The 16,497-nt window shown below is 29.8% G+C and overlaps 3 protein-coding genes across 3 annotated transcripts; 1 reads left to right on the forward strand and 2 right to left on the reverse strand.

Annotated features, from left to right (window-relative positions):
- The first annotated feature begins 1,557 nt into the window (after positions 1-1,557).
- Positions 1,558-2,648, forward strand: LOC108811225 (homeobox-leucine zipper protein ATHB-22). The gene is made up of 3 exons (XM_018583269.2): positions 1,558-1,728; positions 1,866-2,227; positions 2,302-2,648. Exons 1-3 carry the CDS (start codon positions 1,644-1,646, stop codon positions 2,362-2,364), a joined length of 510 nt encoding a protein of 169 aa, XP_018438771.1. The 5' UTR covers positions 1,558-1,643; the 3' UTR covers positions 2,365-2,648.
- A 147-nt stretch (positions 2,649-2,795) lies between these two features.
- Positions 2,796-4,147, reverse strand: LOC108806865 (60S ribosomal protein L24-2). The gene is made up of 5 exons (XM_018579070.2): positions 4,012-4,147; positions 3,643-3,718; positions 3,435-3,536; positions 3,202-3,350; positions 2,796-3,112 (listed from the first exon to the last, which is right to left on the reverse strand). The coding sequence occupies exons 1-5, from the start codon at positions 4,020-4,022 to the stop codon at positions 2,959-2,961; spliced, it is 492 nt and encodes a 163-aa protein (XP_018434572.1). The 5' UTR covers positions 4,023-4,147; the 3' UTR covers positions 2,796-2,958.
- Positions 4,148-5,035: 888 nt separating this feature from the next.
- On the reverse strand, positions 5,036-7,856 carry LOC108807000 (sulfite exporter TauE/SafE family protein 4). Its single transcript, XM_018579226.2, has 10 exons — positions 7,481-7,856; positions 7,102-7,261; positions 6,752-7,014; positions 6,610-6,661; positions 6,478-6,533; positions 6,289-6,375; positions 6,137-6,187; positions 5,794-6,033; positions 5,613-5,706; positions 5,036-5,515 (listed from the first exon to the last, which is right to left on the reverse strand). The coding sequence occupies exons 1-10, from the start codon at positions 7,652-7,654 to the stop codon at positions 5,292-5,294; spliced, it is 1,401 nt and encodes a 466-aa protein (XP_018434728.1). The 5' UTR covers positions 7,655-7,856; the 3' UTR covers positions 5,036-5,291.
- Positions 7,857-16,497: the final 8,641 nt, after the last annotated feature.

A 16,497-nucleotide genomic window follows, 5' to 3' on the forward strand; every position in this document is an offset into this window, starting at 1 on the left:
ACACCAATAAACAACTTGAGTTTTTCAAGCTGGCATAGCTCGACAACGTTCCAGATGCTCACCAAGATTAATTAGTTTGATAAAGACATTGAAAATAAAAACATGTTGCGATCAGTCCTTACTTTTAACACCGGATCAATACATTTCAACATTTAAAAACAAAACTCGTATTTTCTTTTTCGATCAAAAAAAAAAAACAAAACAAAACTCGTAGATCGATGTGATGATACTATTTTCACCACCTAGTTCACTGTGCTCCAAAAGTCTGTCAGTGTAAGAATTGGACCTTTCTCAGCTCTGATCTTTCTGTTTTGAGTAGTAGCACTCCTGCAGCTCCACAGTGTTAAATAAAAGACCATAGGGGGTCACTTATACAAATACATATAACGAGATGAAACTGGGAAGCTATGTATATTGATTGAGAGTAGGAGTTTGAATTGGTATATGTCAGATTAGAGATTGATTAAGGTTCGTGACAAAAAAAAAAGAGATTGATTAAGGTAGAGAAAGTGATAGACATGTGTACAAAAGTAGAATCTGGACCATTCTCTCTTCTTTTATTTTCCCTATATATGAAACTGTTCCTTTTCTCACTTCTTTTATTTTATTTTATTTCATATATACTAATATCCACATTAACTATTTTGTCGACAATATATTCACATGAATTATTGATCATCAATTACTTGTTTAAAAAATTATGAATACTCACTTTTTCCATGCGATTTACCATGATGATACGTATATGAAAAACGAGTGTTAGTTATTTATTTTTCGTAATCCACACATTTACATGTTTATAACTGTCATCAAAATTGAATATTATAAATATAGACTTTTAACTTGATTGATAGAGCTTTAACTTAATTTAAGTCGTCGGTCCAAAACACCCCTTAAATTATCATTTTATAATCCGCAGAAGAAGATTTAATTGGCATATTTTTCTCATGTTTTGGTGAGGAGACATGCATGCAAAGTAACACATTTTTTTTTTGGTAAAAGCAAAGTAACACATTTTAGCATCTTTTGTGACAGATATCATGTGAAAATTCTATCAACATGTACTCATGTAAATCATTATTGAAACATATAAATATTGCATTGGTTTGTAGACGGTAAGAAAATCCAATTTTTCATTTAAGAAATTTAAATTCTCATTGACAAATAAAAATCTCTCTAAAATTTATTCAGTAAACTATTTCAGTCACCCGAAATGTCAATCAAATATTGATAACTATAATACTCTTATCAAAATCACCATCATCCAACTGTTTTTTAATATTTTTTGTATCGTTCTGTCATCTACACTAACCACACTTTTGTTTCCTAACATTTACTTACTGCCATTAGCTGGATCCTTTGCTACCGGTTCAATGGAGAAAGTTAGTGAGAAACCATTCATTACACACATTTGATCTTTCTCTTTACTCAACACTCAACAGTGACTCAATTAATTACACAAGGTTAAAATCAGAAGACCTAGGCTTTTTCAACACTATATATTATGCAAATATATGTAGTAACATGAGCATAAATATACACAAGCTATATTCCAAGCTCCAGATCAAACCCAAAGTAATTCATTTATTTGCTCCGCTAAAACGTACTCTGTGAACCAATTGTTGTATGCATAAATAGACAATATGGAATGTTGGAGCAGCCCCTTCATCAATGGCGATTCTTCTTCCAACTTCATCTATCCTTTCCATAGCTTTAACAATGTTTCAGGTAAAGAAACTAATGTGTGCTTGGTGCTTATTCATTATCTCAATGTGCAATAGTTATCACTATCATAAGTAACCATATAGCAAACTATGGTCCACACAGGAATCAAATCCAAGAAAACAATTGTTTCTTTTCTTCAGGTACAATGGTGGAGACACAAGGAGGTCCGCTTCATGAACATTATTATGCGGCTCCTCCAGCAATGGTTGAGAGCAGTTATGGAGAAGCAAGCAACACCGTCAATGGTTATGAGACCAAGAAGAAGAAGATGACTAGCGAGCAGCTGAAGTTACTAGAGATAAGTTTCCAAGAAGAGATGAAACTGGACCCGGACAGGAAGATGAAGCTGTCCAAAGAACTCGGGCTGCAGCCAAGACAGATTGCGGTTTGGTTCCAGAACAGAAAAGCCAGGTGGAAGAACAAACAACTCGAGCATCTCTATGAATCACTAAGGCAAGAGTTTGATGTTGTCTGCCGAGAAAAGAAGTTGCTACAAGAAGAGGTACGTATTATATAGTTTATCTCATTATATCAAAGTGGCATTTACACATGACTTATGTTAACTTGTTTAAACAGGTTATACAGCTGAGGTCGCTGATAAGAGAGAATGGTTCGCAGCAAACGTGGGAAACAGCTTGAAACGAGGCGTTATCAACTCAGTTCCAACTCAAGTAGATGTTAAACGTGTCCTTTTTTTTTTTAGTTTTGAAAGAATGTCAGGTTCTGTTTATGTTTTGGGGATTTAGTTTAAAGTTGCTTTTCAAGAAAATAGTGTTCTGTGTTAACACACAAGACATTGCTATTGGAGAACATTAAAGTCATGAACTAATCAGCAATTTCATAGATTCAAGTTCTCTCACTCTTTTTTTTTTTCACACTGAAACTTCCATTAAATTTAGAAAGATGCAGAATTGGGATACATGATTAGGAAACAAAGCGCAGGAACAAACAAGCCTTTGGAGCCAAACACTAAACACAAGGATGAAAGCATAGAGGAAGGAAAGAAAAGGAGAGACTCTGAAAGTCTGTACTCCAACTTCCAGATAGTTAAAATTCAAATACAAATGTGATAACCAAACATAAATAAATTTCATAATCCATAAAAATCTCTTTTGAGTACACAATATGTCAATATGGTGCAAAGCTTCAAAAACTGGTGGACAAAAAACAAAAATGGAAAAAATTTAAGATAAGTGCGTGCAGAGAGATGAATAAGAGGGCTGGCTAATCTATTCAACGTCTGCCACCACCACCACCCAACTTAGCAGCCTTTGGTGCGGCTGAAGCCTTGGGGATATTGCCCTTGATTTTTTGTTGCTTGGAAGCAAACTCGGCCTTCTTTGCCTTCTTCTCGTCCTTGGTCTTCTTGATTCTCTCCTTAATGTCACTGCAGCAATCATCAAAAAAACTCCTTTTTAAGTCAAATCTTTAGATTGTTACAGTTTAAAAAAAAGTCTTTTGACAAAGAAAGCTAACCGCAAGGCAGCTTCTCTGGCTGCATCACGAACTTCAGGCTTCTCTGCACGCTTCTTCTGAATGACCTCCAAAGTAGCACCAACGATTGACCTAGAGTAAGGCTTCTTGGTTGCACGTCTCCTCTTCTTCACAGCCTCTTGAGCAGCGTCCTGAAAGAGACCAGAAGATACAAAGTTACTAACACCACTTTCACAGATCTAACAAAAGAATCAAGCAAGTGAGTTTGGTTAAACCTTCTTGTGTTGTTTACGGTACATGGTGGTCCATGCAAGCTTGGAAGGCTTCAGCTTATTATGAAAATAGTGCTTGCATTTTGAGTTAATGAACAAAAACACCTGAGAGATGAATCATGAAGATAACAATCAGTTTACAACAGAGTCATGCATGGAGCACACAAATTAATTTTATTGCAAAAAAAAAAACGGAAGTAAGTAAATTTACCTGAGAGTCAGATCTGATGAATCTGATACCCCTGCCTGGGTAAATCTTGTGTCCACTGAATCGGCAAAGCTCAGTCCTAAGACGTCCAAAAAAAAACATTATCAAAGAGTTTAGAACAGAACACATATAAAGCTCCCTCATTTTTGGAAATGTTCCAAGTAATACTATGTCATGAAATCAAATTGGATCAAACAAGATCATTTACAATGTCTAGTTATTACCGAACACTAACCTAATGTCAGATACAGAAAAATCTCAACTTGCAGACCATTTTGACATAACAATAAACAATAAGAATCAAACAATAATGCAAGACCTTTGAGCTGAGCAACACGAAGAAACATAACAGAGAGATTTAGAGTGATTTACTTGAGAACCATGGCTCCGCCGTCGCCGCGCTGAAAGTTGTTTTACAATGGAAGCCCTAAAAAAAATCTAATCTTTAGATAAACAGATTTGTATTTAAGGCTGATGAGTTTGTCTGAACCCTAGCTTTCTGTAATGGGCCTATTTGACCCTATTATATTTTAGCCCATTTTGTCAGATTTTTTTGTACGTTCAAGCCCATTAAAGGACATTTGCTGGCCTCTCAATTGTACAGTGTTGTTGTATGCAAGCGAGACTAAACCAAATGCAATAACCAAAGTAAACTATAGGAGCTAACCAGATATATAGGATCTATATTAGATAAGATAACAACAAAACTTATCCAACGCTTGTATTCAAACGTTTTTATCAATTAACCAAAGTATAATAAAATGTCTATTTTAATAAGTTTTTAACTGATTTATTATGTTTTGAACAAGTTGGCATTGTATCATGTGTCTATAGAATCAATTCTTATCAAGGCTGGTATCTCAATTTCACTTATTTTATTGTTTTCGAAATTGACGTTTAACCGCGAACTACTAGCTAGCAAGATCACAAAAAGTATACCTAAATTCGGGGGAAAAAACAAAGATCAAACAGAATAGACTAATCCATGTGGGTGTTTGGACCAGGAGAGTATAAATCAATCTACTGCAAAATCTCTCTAATCATGTAGTGGTTGGCAAAAAAAAATGTTTGAACCACAACAATTATTGTGGCTGTACGCTGGATATACAAAGTGCAAAGATCTCTTCAGCCAAAACGTTTGGAATCACACATAAGTTATGTGGTTAGAATGAGATTTGTCTTAAAATGTCCTTTTCTCAGTCAACTGTCTGAAGATGATGCCAAATGTCAAGTGTCAACAACCTTAAACAAAGTCCAAATCTATTGCCTTCTCCATTTAGGAAACTACCAAATCATGTTCTGTTTTCTTGTTCTACTTTCATATCACATGCGAGACTTGAGACCCTTTTTTTGTCTTTCTGGCAAGCATCCAAATATGCAATTATACAACCTTAGGTAGCAAAAGAAAAGGCTAACACTTAGGAAAAAGAACTCAAGTTTGATACAACCTTTATTTCTAAAGATGGCCAACTGATGTATTGGCCAAGAACAGAGATCACAAAACGACTTGGCTCACAAGTAACCCCAACTCAAGAATACAGTCTAATTTTATAACTTATAACAATGATAATGTAGGACAACCGAAATTATCCAATAAATCAAAAGGAAAAGATTTGTGTTCAAAATATTCTTCAAGCAAAATGGAGAAAGATTCATTGACTGCTGCAGAACCCTAAGAATCCCATGAACTCATGGTTATGTATCATCTTAATGCTATTCTCTATACCAATCACTCCCATTGTGAGAGCACTGGCGCAAATGACTCCTGATAGGACAAAGACGATGATGGAAGCTCTTCTGAGGATTGCCACGAGCTTTCTAATGAAGAACTGTCCCCAGAAACCGGCAAGAATCGATACCGACATCAAGTACATTGCTGAAAATGAAACAAGAGACCCATCAGTTTCCTTTTGTGTTTTTTTTTGCTTACTTTAAACGTTTTCCTCATGTGTAATTTTAAAAAGAGATCTTACCGTATGGGATTGGGAATCTATTGAGGAGATAGAACTCAACTACGGATAAGGAAGAAGAAAACATCATCACAAACGTAGCTGTCGCGCTAGCAACCTGAGAGATCAATGAAACAAGATGGTTGGTTCCAATTTAAAAATCATGTACTGATATTAATTAGTGTGAGTGTGTGTGTTCTGTTACCTGTGGGATGACACCAATCTCAAGAAGCAATGGACCGAGAACAAACCCACCACCGGATCCAAGGAGACCACCTACAACGCCTCCAACAAGTCCACATAGAGCACAGAAGATAAGACTCAGAGGAGTCCACTCTATAGTAGCCTCACAGATTGATTCAGTGTTTCCACTTCTTAGCCTCTTCTGGTTCTCTCTATACAATCTCACCGCTTCAAATCCATACACCCCCAAAGCAACTGGGAACTACAAAACCAAAAAAAAATGTTTCAAAAATTAGAGATCAGATAGATTCGTGAGGATAAAGGTCTAACAACCACTGGTTTTACAAAAGAAACATATATGTTACCTGTAAGATGAAAAGCACCCAATATATTGTGCTGCAAACTGTGATTTCATTCTGTATATAAACCAGAGAGAGTTAGACTAATCAAGAACTCATCACCATTCAAAATTTGAAAACCAAAAAGCTAGAAGAAGAAGAAGAAGAAGATGACTTGCCTTGATAACTTGGATGAGCAAGAAAGCTGACCACACAGTTCCCAAAAGCAGAAGCCGTTTCCAATTGAGGTTAGACCTTATTATTTCCTGAAAGCAAAACAAAGAAACCTGGTAAGTTCTTGAAATCTTTATGCAGAGTCTTGAAGATCCAACAAGTAGCTAATATCAACAACTCCCCTGCTTACTTACCAGTTCTGACTTCTCTTCTCTTGGATAAAGCGGCTCATACTGAGTGTCGATTAAAACTGTGCACATAATCAACAAAAAAGAGAGAATGAGACAAACCCTAACTCATCAGAAACATGAATAGGCTTTACTTACGTTCTCCCCTGGAATTAACAGAGGAACCATGGTGCTGTTTCTCCAATTCATTCTGTAACCACAAGAAAAAACATTCAATGATCCACCCACCTCACAGAAACAACAATAACAATATTACTTGGTGGAAACGGGAGCCTAATACCTTCAACAAAGTCTCCTCCTTCCACATCTCAATCCCTTTGAAAAAAGATCTCGAGGAGGTACCAACGAAGAGGATGATGATGAGGACAGTGATGAGCCAGTAAGGGAAAACAACGCTTAGAGAAACACCAACAGTGATTCCCAGAAGAAGCATTGGTTGAAAGAGGAGAGCAAGATCATAGTCCAAGATCGGTACTTCTTTCGTCGGGTGACGTACTCTCACATTGTACCAAACTGATGACGCTGATGCTCCCATTATCATACCTTTCTCACACAAAACACAAACAAACAACATCAACATTAAAACCTATTAATAACTAAATGTAAAACATATCATTAACAAGTACTTACATTTTGAGATTGCGGCTGCAGATTTTGTGTCGAACCCTAGAATGAGAGTGAGCATAGGAACGAATATTCCACCGCCTCCAACGCCACCAACGGTCCCACACGCAGATCCTAGAAACCCTATGAGAGTAGCCACCACGAGCCTCCAGCTAAACTTCAAATCCTACTTTTCCACAAAAGTCAAATCTCTATTAAATTCTTCCATGCTTTTTTTTTGAGTGTACCGTACGTAAGAAAAAGAAAAAACAGAACACGTCCCGTTATTGTAATAAAACACGTATCAGTTTATTCAAAAGAGGTTAGCTGTTATGATTCTATGACGTCATTTCAAAATTAAATAATCCCAACGAATATTCAGATAGAGGATGAAACTTTGTTTTACCGGCCAGACTTTATCGGTGACGGAGAGCGGAGAGGAGGAGGAGGAAGAGAGATGATGATGATCAGGATTAGGGTTTGTGTCTCCGACGTAAGAAACGGAGAATACGGCGACGGAGAAACCCACGAGAAGGTAGAGGAGAAAGCCTCCGGTGCCTCTTTTCAACGACAATTCCATCTTTTAAACCCTAGATAACCGTCAAACTCGTTTATGTTCTGTCTGAAAACGCTGTTGAAAATGAATTTCTGGGGAGAAAAAAGAAATGAATAAAAATCGATGTTTGGTGTGGTTATGTGTATATGGTGGTGATTGAAGCAGAGGAGAAGCGGCTTATAAAAAGCAGAGTATGAGAGGTGGTTAAAGACGGGAGAGAGATAGGGAGAGTTTGTTTTTTCAATCCACTATGCTCTTGCGTATGTTATTTACGTTACTACCTCTTGTATGAGCCTTACACGTGGTGGTTTTTTTGTGGGTTTCGAAACTTGATTTTTGGTTCTCTATTTAATTTTTGACGATGTTATCTTGCCTTGTTTTATCCATAAATAATTTAAAAAAACGCCGACAAAAAAAACAATAAACTCAAAGATAAAAGTATAAAGAAGTAATTTTTAGAAAATAAAAAAATACATGCGAATAAAGGTAAAGAATATACCAAAATTAAATAAGATTTTCTTCCTTTTCTTTTAACTCAAAATACATTGTCTATTTGACCTAGAAATATCTAATCTATTAATTTAGGGATTACCTACTATTTGAAATTCTCATTTAAATTTTGGACTCTTTCATAGTTGTTGCTAGAATATATCATGCCTCCTATACAATGCAACTTACCAACTTAAATTAAACCAAATCTTAATCAACATAGATTAGTTAAACCTAACCAGTAACACTTTTATAATATTTTTGGTTAATCTCTTAATATAATTAGATCATATAAAACTGAACCACTCTTAAATCAACGAGTTTCATATCATTCCAGACATAAGAGAAAAAATATTCGACTCATTTACAACGTAAGCATACAAAGACCGTATATGCTTATGCTCATTGATCTTCCAAAAACCATATAATTGTGGCATAGACCAACATATGCTCATGTTCGTATCACTAACTTTACTTCTATATATTTACTCTTCACCTACATCATATCACAACATACACAGTTATGCAAGAACATGATTTTTTTTGTTCAAACAACCAAATAGTGGTGGTGGCATATGGTCAGTAGATTTTTTAAATATGTTTTTTTATATATTACATTTTACGAGACTATGTGTATAAGTTTTTTTTTTTGAAAAATGGCATAACTATGTGTATAAGTTAAAAGGTAAAAGGTGTGACAAGGCAAATTATTATACTAAAAATGAAAGAAGATTAAATACAAAGTAATAACAAGTACAACACAAATTATAACACTATTAAATTCTATATATATTTAATAAAATATTATATATATGTCTAATATGTATATATATATATATAAATGTTACACAAAATATATATAATATATATACACATATTATATATACCATATATTATTAATTGAAATTTGACAAATAAATTTCCGCCCTAAAGGGCGGGTCCTAATCTAGTTTTTATTAAACATTAGGATGGTACAATCTGAAAATTAGTCCACATGATTTTTTCCAGGGTTAATTAGTAAAAGTATACTATTAATTTTGATGTTGTAAAATTTTAGGCCATATGCTTCTCTTGTTCTAAATCATAAATATATACAAACAAATAATTTCAAAGACGCCAACAAAAAAGAAGAAGATAAATTCAAAGAATAGAAGTATAAATAAATAATTTTAGAGAAAATAAGAAAAATATATAAGAATAAAGGTAAACAATATACCAAAACTAAATAAGATTTTCTTCCTTTTTTTACTCAAATACATTGTATATTCCACCTAGAAATATTTTCCTTAAACATTAGGATGGTACAATCTGAAAATTAGTCCACATGATTTATTTCCAGGGTTAATTAGTAAAAGTATACTATTAATTTTGATGTTGTAAAATTTTAGGCCATATGCTTCTCTTGTTCTAAACCCAAAATAAATACAAAAAATAATTTTAAAGACACCGACAAAAAAGAAAAAGATAAATTCAAAGAATAAAATTACAAAGAAGTAATTCTAGAGAAAATAAGAAACCTATATGCGAATAAAAGAAAAAAATACACCAAAATTAAATAAGATTTTCTTCCTCTTTTTTTTACTCAAAATACATTGTGTATTTGACCTAGAAATATTTTCATTAAACATTAGGATGGTACAATCTGAAAATTAGTCCACATGATTTTTTTTCCAGGGTTAATTAGTAAAAGTAAACTATTAATTTTGATTTTGTAAAATTTTAGGCCATATGCTTCTCTTGTTCTAAACTATAAATATATACAAAAAATAATTTCAAAACACGCCAACCAAAAAGAAGAAGATAAATTCAAAGAATAAAAGTATAAACAAGTAATTTTAAAGAAAATAAGAAAAAATATGCGAATAAAGGTAAACAATATACCAAAACTAAATAAGATTTTCTTCTTCTTTTTCTACTCAAAAATACATTGTCTACTAGGTGACCGACCCGCATCCTGTGCGGATATAAAAATATTGTATAATATCGATTGAGTTCAAATGTAGGAGAATGTGGAACACGTGAGAGTTTCAATGCAGAGACATGATTTGCGCAAATCTCCAAGATGCAGTATGGATGGAATTCGTTACTTTTTCAGTTTGGTTGGTTTGTTTAGTTCGATTTTAATATTTTTTTTCAACTGAAGTAAACCATATTTAGTCTGGTTCGGTGTGGTTTATGTCCAGTTTAGTTTATATTTGGTTCGGTTGGTTTTTTTTTGGATCGGTTTAATTAGGCTCTTTGTCGTTAAATTTTTTTTTAAAAAATTATGTTTTAAAACATAAATTATGTACACATAAACTATGTGAACTAAATTCAATATAAAACTGAAACAAAAACTAAAAAAGTCACAAAAGTATATAAGAATAAAACAAATGAATGTTAACTAAAGTAAAAAAAATCAACATCATTAGTATGTTTTTAATAAAAGTTAACTAATAAAAAACAAATGTAAGAAAAATATACAGGAAATAGTGATGTATTAAAAAAATGTGATAAAATCTCACAGGTATCACAATCCCATAGAAATCTGAAAAGAAAATGTGATAAATCTTTTAAATATAATCCATAAGTAATATAAAATAAGAAGAACAATTATGAATTAAAAAAATCCCATAGAAACCTGCAAAAAATTGTCATATTTTGTTAGCAATTGTACAATATAAACTAATTTGATAGATTTCAAAATTTTATTGAGACTTACCTTGTTATTAAATTTGCATATCGCTATTGAAACAGACTGAAAATGGTTTGTAGTCAACTACAATTGGTCTTTCGTCTGTGTTATTTATCTGTTAATAGAAAAAAACAAACAAATGTAAGAATTTATAAATTTTAATTTTTTTTATCTAATAAAAATACACTAATAAGTTATTATTCACATCCCTTAGGTGTCTTATTTATATATACTCTACCTTCCTTTTTTCTTGTGTTATTAGGGGATATTTTCATAATAAATAACGAAACAGTTCAAAGAAAAATATTAAAGTCATATTGTAATTAGATGATTTACAATAAATATGATATAAACTTGTGCAATTAAATCATATTCAAAATAAGGTAAGTTTTTAAAATGAATTAACAAATTAGAAACATTAAGGTAAATTGCATTAAAACGATGTGATAAATATGATTACTTGAACATGTAATCTGTGTACAAAATAAGTTAGGTTATTAATAAACTAAAAACATAAAGGTAAATTACATTTAAACTATCATTGATTTATCAATCAACTTGCGGAAGTAATCATAAATAAAAGAAGTTATTTACGCGAATTAACTAATTAGAAACATCAAGGTAAATTCTTTTTTTAATATCCATATATATATATATATATATATATATATATATAATATAATAAATGAAGATAATAGTTTTGGGCTTTTCTAAATCTCAAATCACCAAACACATTTAATGCAATATCACATGTATATAGTTCCTAATAAATGACATAAAAAGAACAAGAAATTTACTTAATAGACATATATTTTAACGAAAATTATATTTTTAAATTTGTCAATTAAATGTATATTAAAAAATACTTCCTAAAGAGAAAATTTCATTTAGAATTATATATAATAAAAAAATTTAGAATATTTCAAATTTTGTTGTACAATAGGAAAAATACCATTCTAATCGCACATCTTTTGCAGGATTGGAATGGTGAACTCTTAGAGGTGTGAAATATGAACACTTCCCTCAAATCATCAAATAAAAAATATAAAACAAAATTACAATCAGCAAATAAAAAAATGTGTATATATAAGCTTATAATTCTAAACAGTAACATAAATCTACTAATAAAAAAAAGAAAAGTATTTGCAGCATAAAACATGGTATTGAAATGATATAGCTTAGAGATGTTATCAAATTGAGAAATTTTTTTTACCAGATTGAGGAACAAAGATGTTATCAAAATGATATATCAAAGAGGTGTACCATCAAATCATATATAGCTCCAGTGGAGAAATCGTCATAATAGGGCATCTGCATATAAACCAAAAGAAAATCAGCTCTCATGAAATATAAAAGCTTAATGTTCTAAAATAAAAAGAAGAAAAAAGTTCAGAACATTATTAACATAAAAAGTTCATAATACAAAGTTCAATGATTTCGTTTCTTCTATTGTGAATTCTTATTTATGGTAAATTGGTGGACGTTTCTCAATGATTTTGCTTGCATGATAAGCTAAGAATTAGAATATTCTTTAATAAATTTTCAATAAACATTATACTTATTAGGTAATATTATTTTGAAATATCTTGGAGAATTTAATGAATTAAACAGAGAAAGGATTGAATATTAATGACCTCTTTGAATTTAATGATATTCTTGCGCAAGTAATATATGATAAGATAATTATTATCTCCTATCAATTAGAATTTCTCTCAATTAAAAAAGACTATATATAGGGAAAAAATTTCCTTTATTTAAATCATTACAATCGTAGATAACATACAAACTAAATACTATTTGCTAAATGTAAATTTATTTAAATCAATACAATTTCGTATTGTCATATGAGAATCATAATTACAAACATACAAAGACTAAATGACTTGTTAAATACCGGTATTAAAAAATCTAGAATCTTAAATTAGACATCATGTTTTATAAATAAATAATTATAATCTATTAATTATTTTATTTACTATTTATTAAATCAATACAATTTTGTATTGTCATATCAAAATCATCATTATAAACATAAAAGCCTAAACTTGTATTGTCATATCAATAACTTGCGCTTGATTATACTTTTTTAAATAAGGTAAGCCATTTAATATGAATTATTAAATGTAATAGATTTAAAAATATATTCAAATAGATTAAAGAAAGTAACAACTTGTGCAAGGTATGTATAATTAAAATAAGATAAGTCGTTAAAATGAATTAACAAATTTGATAAATTTCTAAATTTGTATTGTCATATCAATAACTTGCGCAATAATCATATTTTTTAAATAAGGTAAGACATTTAATACGAATTATTAAATTTAAAAGATTTAAAATTATATCCAAAATATTAAAGGAAGTAACAATGGATGCAGGGTATGTATAATTAAAATAAGGTAAGTCATTAAAAGGAATTAACAAATTTGATAAATTTAATAATTAAATAAATTGGATACGTTTACATGCGCAAGAAATGTATATTCTCAATAAGGAAACATTATATTGTCTCCTCTTTGTTTATATTAAATGTTGTTTCTATTTTTTTAATTTTTAGAAAATTTTAAATAATCTTAAATTGAATGCGGATTTTTGGTCTGTAAATATTTAGTCCTTCTTTTTTTGGTGGGTAAATATTTAATATATTTTTCTTTAATACACTTATATAATATTTATGTGGATTTCACAATTATACATACACACAATAATTTATTAATCTTTCAATTCTTAAATAGCATTTATGTAGTATTTTAAAAAAAAATATTTTCTGTTGGCGATCTGCGATAATGTATTTAAATATTTTATATAAATAATAAGAAATAGTTACTAATTTTAAACATATTTTAGTATAATATGTATGTGTGTTTTTCTATCAATAATTATATAAAGGATAAGACACTAATTTTTAACTCTATTTCTTACCACTCTCATTCGCAGGTTGAAAACCAAAGTATATTTTATACTAAATTTTATATATATATATATATGTACTAATGTTTTAAAGAGTTAGTATATATAATTTATAATAATGTTCTAAAGAGTATAATATATATATATATATATATATATATATATGTGCGTACTAATTCTAGGAATGAAAGTGTTTGGAAGCCTAGATGTAATAGGTTATAGGTTAACTCTAGAATGAGAGTGTTTTGGAAATCTAGATTAAGTGGTTCTAGGTTTATTCTTCTCTGCCGATTTTAAAATAAATCAAAAAGAAATTAGAAAAAAGAAACCAATAGAATTAAGAGAATTAATTCGATAGTGCCTTGTATGAGTGCCACGTAATCAGAAATCACTAAAGTGACTTTTCTTTTAATGTATAGGAGGATGCTTTATAAAATAGGTTGTGAGTTTTATTCCTTTGGCATTAATTGTTTTGTTGTAGATTTATTTTCAAAGCACTAAATAAAAACTGTTAAAAAGTTGATTTAGAAATGTAACATATTTCTTTTTCTAACTTTTTGGCTATAGCTTAATTTTTCGATGTAAAGCTTGATTGATCTAGAAAAATGCTATAGAAAGAAAAGGTGGCTGTCCAAAGCACGTACAACACTCACCAATCACCTCCAATACTATAATAGTATAGAATAATAGCATAGATAAGCTTCTAAAAATTATAAAACATAATAAATAATCAAAATAAAGTTATCAATTAAAATTCTTAAGAGTATGACAAAGAAAGAAATAATTTAAATTATGTAGAATATGGCAAATAAGCAAAATTAAAATTAGTTAAACATAAAAATAAGAAAATTAACTATATATTTGGAAAATATGACAAATAAGCAATTAAAAATGACAAATAACCAAATTTACCTAAAATCATGGAGAAGATGCAAGTAAAAAAATTTACAAAATATTATTAAAAGATAATATTCCTTAATAAATAATTTTCGTGATTTGGCTGATAATTTATCATTATCTTAAAAACATTTAGAAAAATTCTAATAATAATATCATAGTTAAATTTATATTATATTTCCATTACTAATATTAAAATATTATCTATATGTTTATATTATATTTTTTAGTAATATTAAACCGACTCTATTTTAATATTTTGATTGTCTTAAACCACGTGTTTAATTAAAAATATAAAAAATAAGCAAAACTGTTAATTATTAAATATAAAAAATTATCTAAATTATCTAAAATCATGGAGAGAATGACAAATCAGCCAATTCACTTCATAAATAATAGTATAGATTTGACCTAGAAATATTTTCCTTAAACATTAGGATGGTACAATCCAAAAATTAGTCCACATGATTTTTTTCCAGGGTCAATTAATAAAAGTATATTAATTTTAATGTTGTAAAATTTTAGGTCATATGCTTCTCTATTTCTAAACCATAAATATACACGAAATTTTTTCTTTCATGGGATAAATACAAAACTAGATTTTTCGTCCGCACATACAGGCCTAAACATTTTATAATTAGTTATTAATATATGTATTATTAATTAAAAGACTATAATAATAAGTTATTATTTTTATTTTCATTTGAAATTGATTAACATAACAATTATACACTATATTCATTATATTGAATAATCTTAAAAATCACTAATAATCTCTTTTCAATTATATAAAATTAAAAAAATATTTGATTAATATTTATTTATTTTATGCTGTTTTAAATTTTATTAAGAGTTTTTTAGATAACAACACAATATATAGAGAAATTATATTTTGATTATCTTTTTTTAGATTTTGGATAATTCTTACTATTATTAATTTTAATCAATTATCTTATAAAAATATTAAATTCATTTTTTATTTTTAGATTATTTATATATTTGATTCATTAAGTGTATAAACGATATTAACCAGTCTATTTTTTAACACGAGAGCTTCTTTCTTTTTTATTTTTTTAAAGATTATTTATATATTTTATTTATTAATGGTATAAACAATATTAATTAGTCTAACTTCTAACGTGAGAGTTCCGTTATGAAAAAACAAATAATAGTATAGATATATTTAATGTACTTATAACCGAGAAGTTGAGAGAGTGATCAACCAAACACCATATAGTCTATAATCTATTGGATTTGTTACTTTTTTCTAGCATTTCCATATCCATTGTATGTAAAGAATAAAACCAATGAAATGAGTGTTACTGGCTTGATATGTATGCATGCTCTATAAGTAGATAGAAAAGAAACAAACAGACGTCAGTGACTTGTGATTGATCCACAAGATCAAGGGCTAATCGAAACCATGTGGCCGTGCCCACCTTCAGGAACAAGACAACCGTACGTTCATTGGCTCCACATACAAATGTCTTTTTATGTAACACAAATCAAAATGAATCAAGTGGTTGTAAATCTTCGGATCCAAACAAAGATCTCATCTCTTCATCAGTACCTCAAATCACATAAGTATGTTAATAAGTAGTTTTGGCGTCCATAAATTCAAATGCACCGACTACTGACATAGTTCTAAAGTTGTTATATACTACTTTTTTTTGTCGACAAGTTGTTATATACTACTATTATGGATTATTATTAACATACACATGAAACATTCTTTCCACGACATTATTTTATACAAACGAGCCTTTATTATTGTTAAATCCAGTATAGGCGAGACCGTATGGTACTATGGTGCGTGTTGTGAAATGTGAACTTATGGTTATGGTCAAGACACTATATCAAGAAATATATAACCCAAAATTTAAGGGAACCATTTAATTGG

Source organism: Raphanus sativus, chromosome 6 (assembly GCF_000801105.2).
Source record: "Raphanus sativus cultivar WK10039 chromosome 6, ASM80110v3, whole genome shotgun sequence".
Classification (NCBI taxonomy): Eukaryota; Viridiplantae; Streptophyta; class Magnoliopsida; order Brassicales; family Brassicaceae; genus Raphanus; species Raphanus sativus.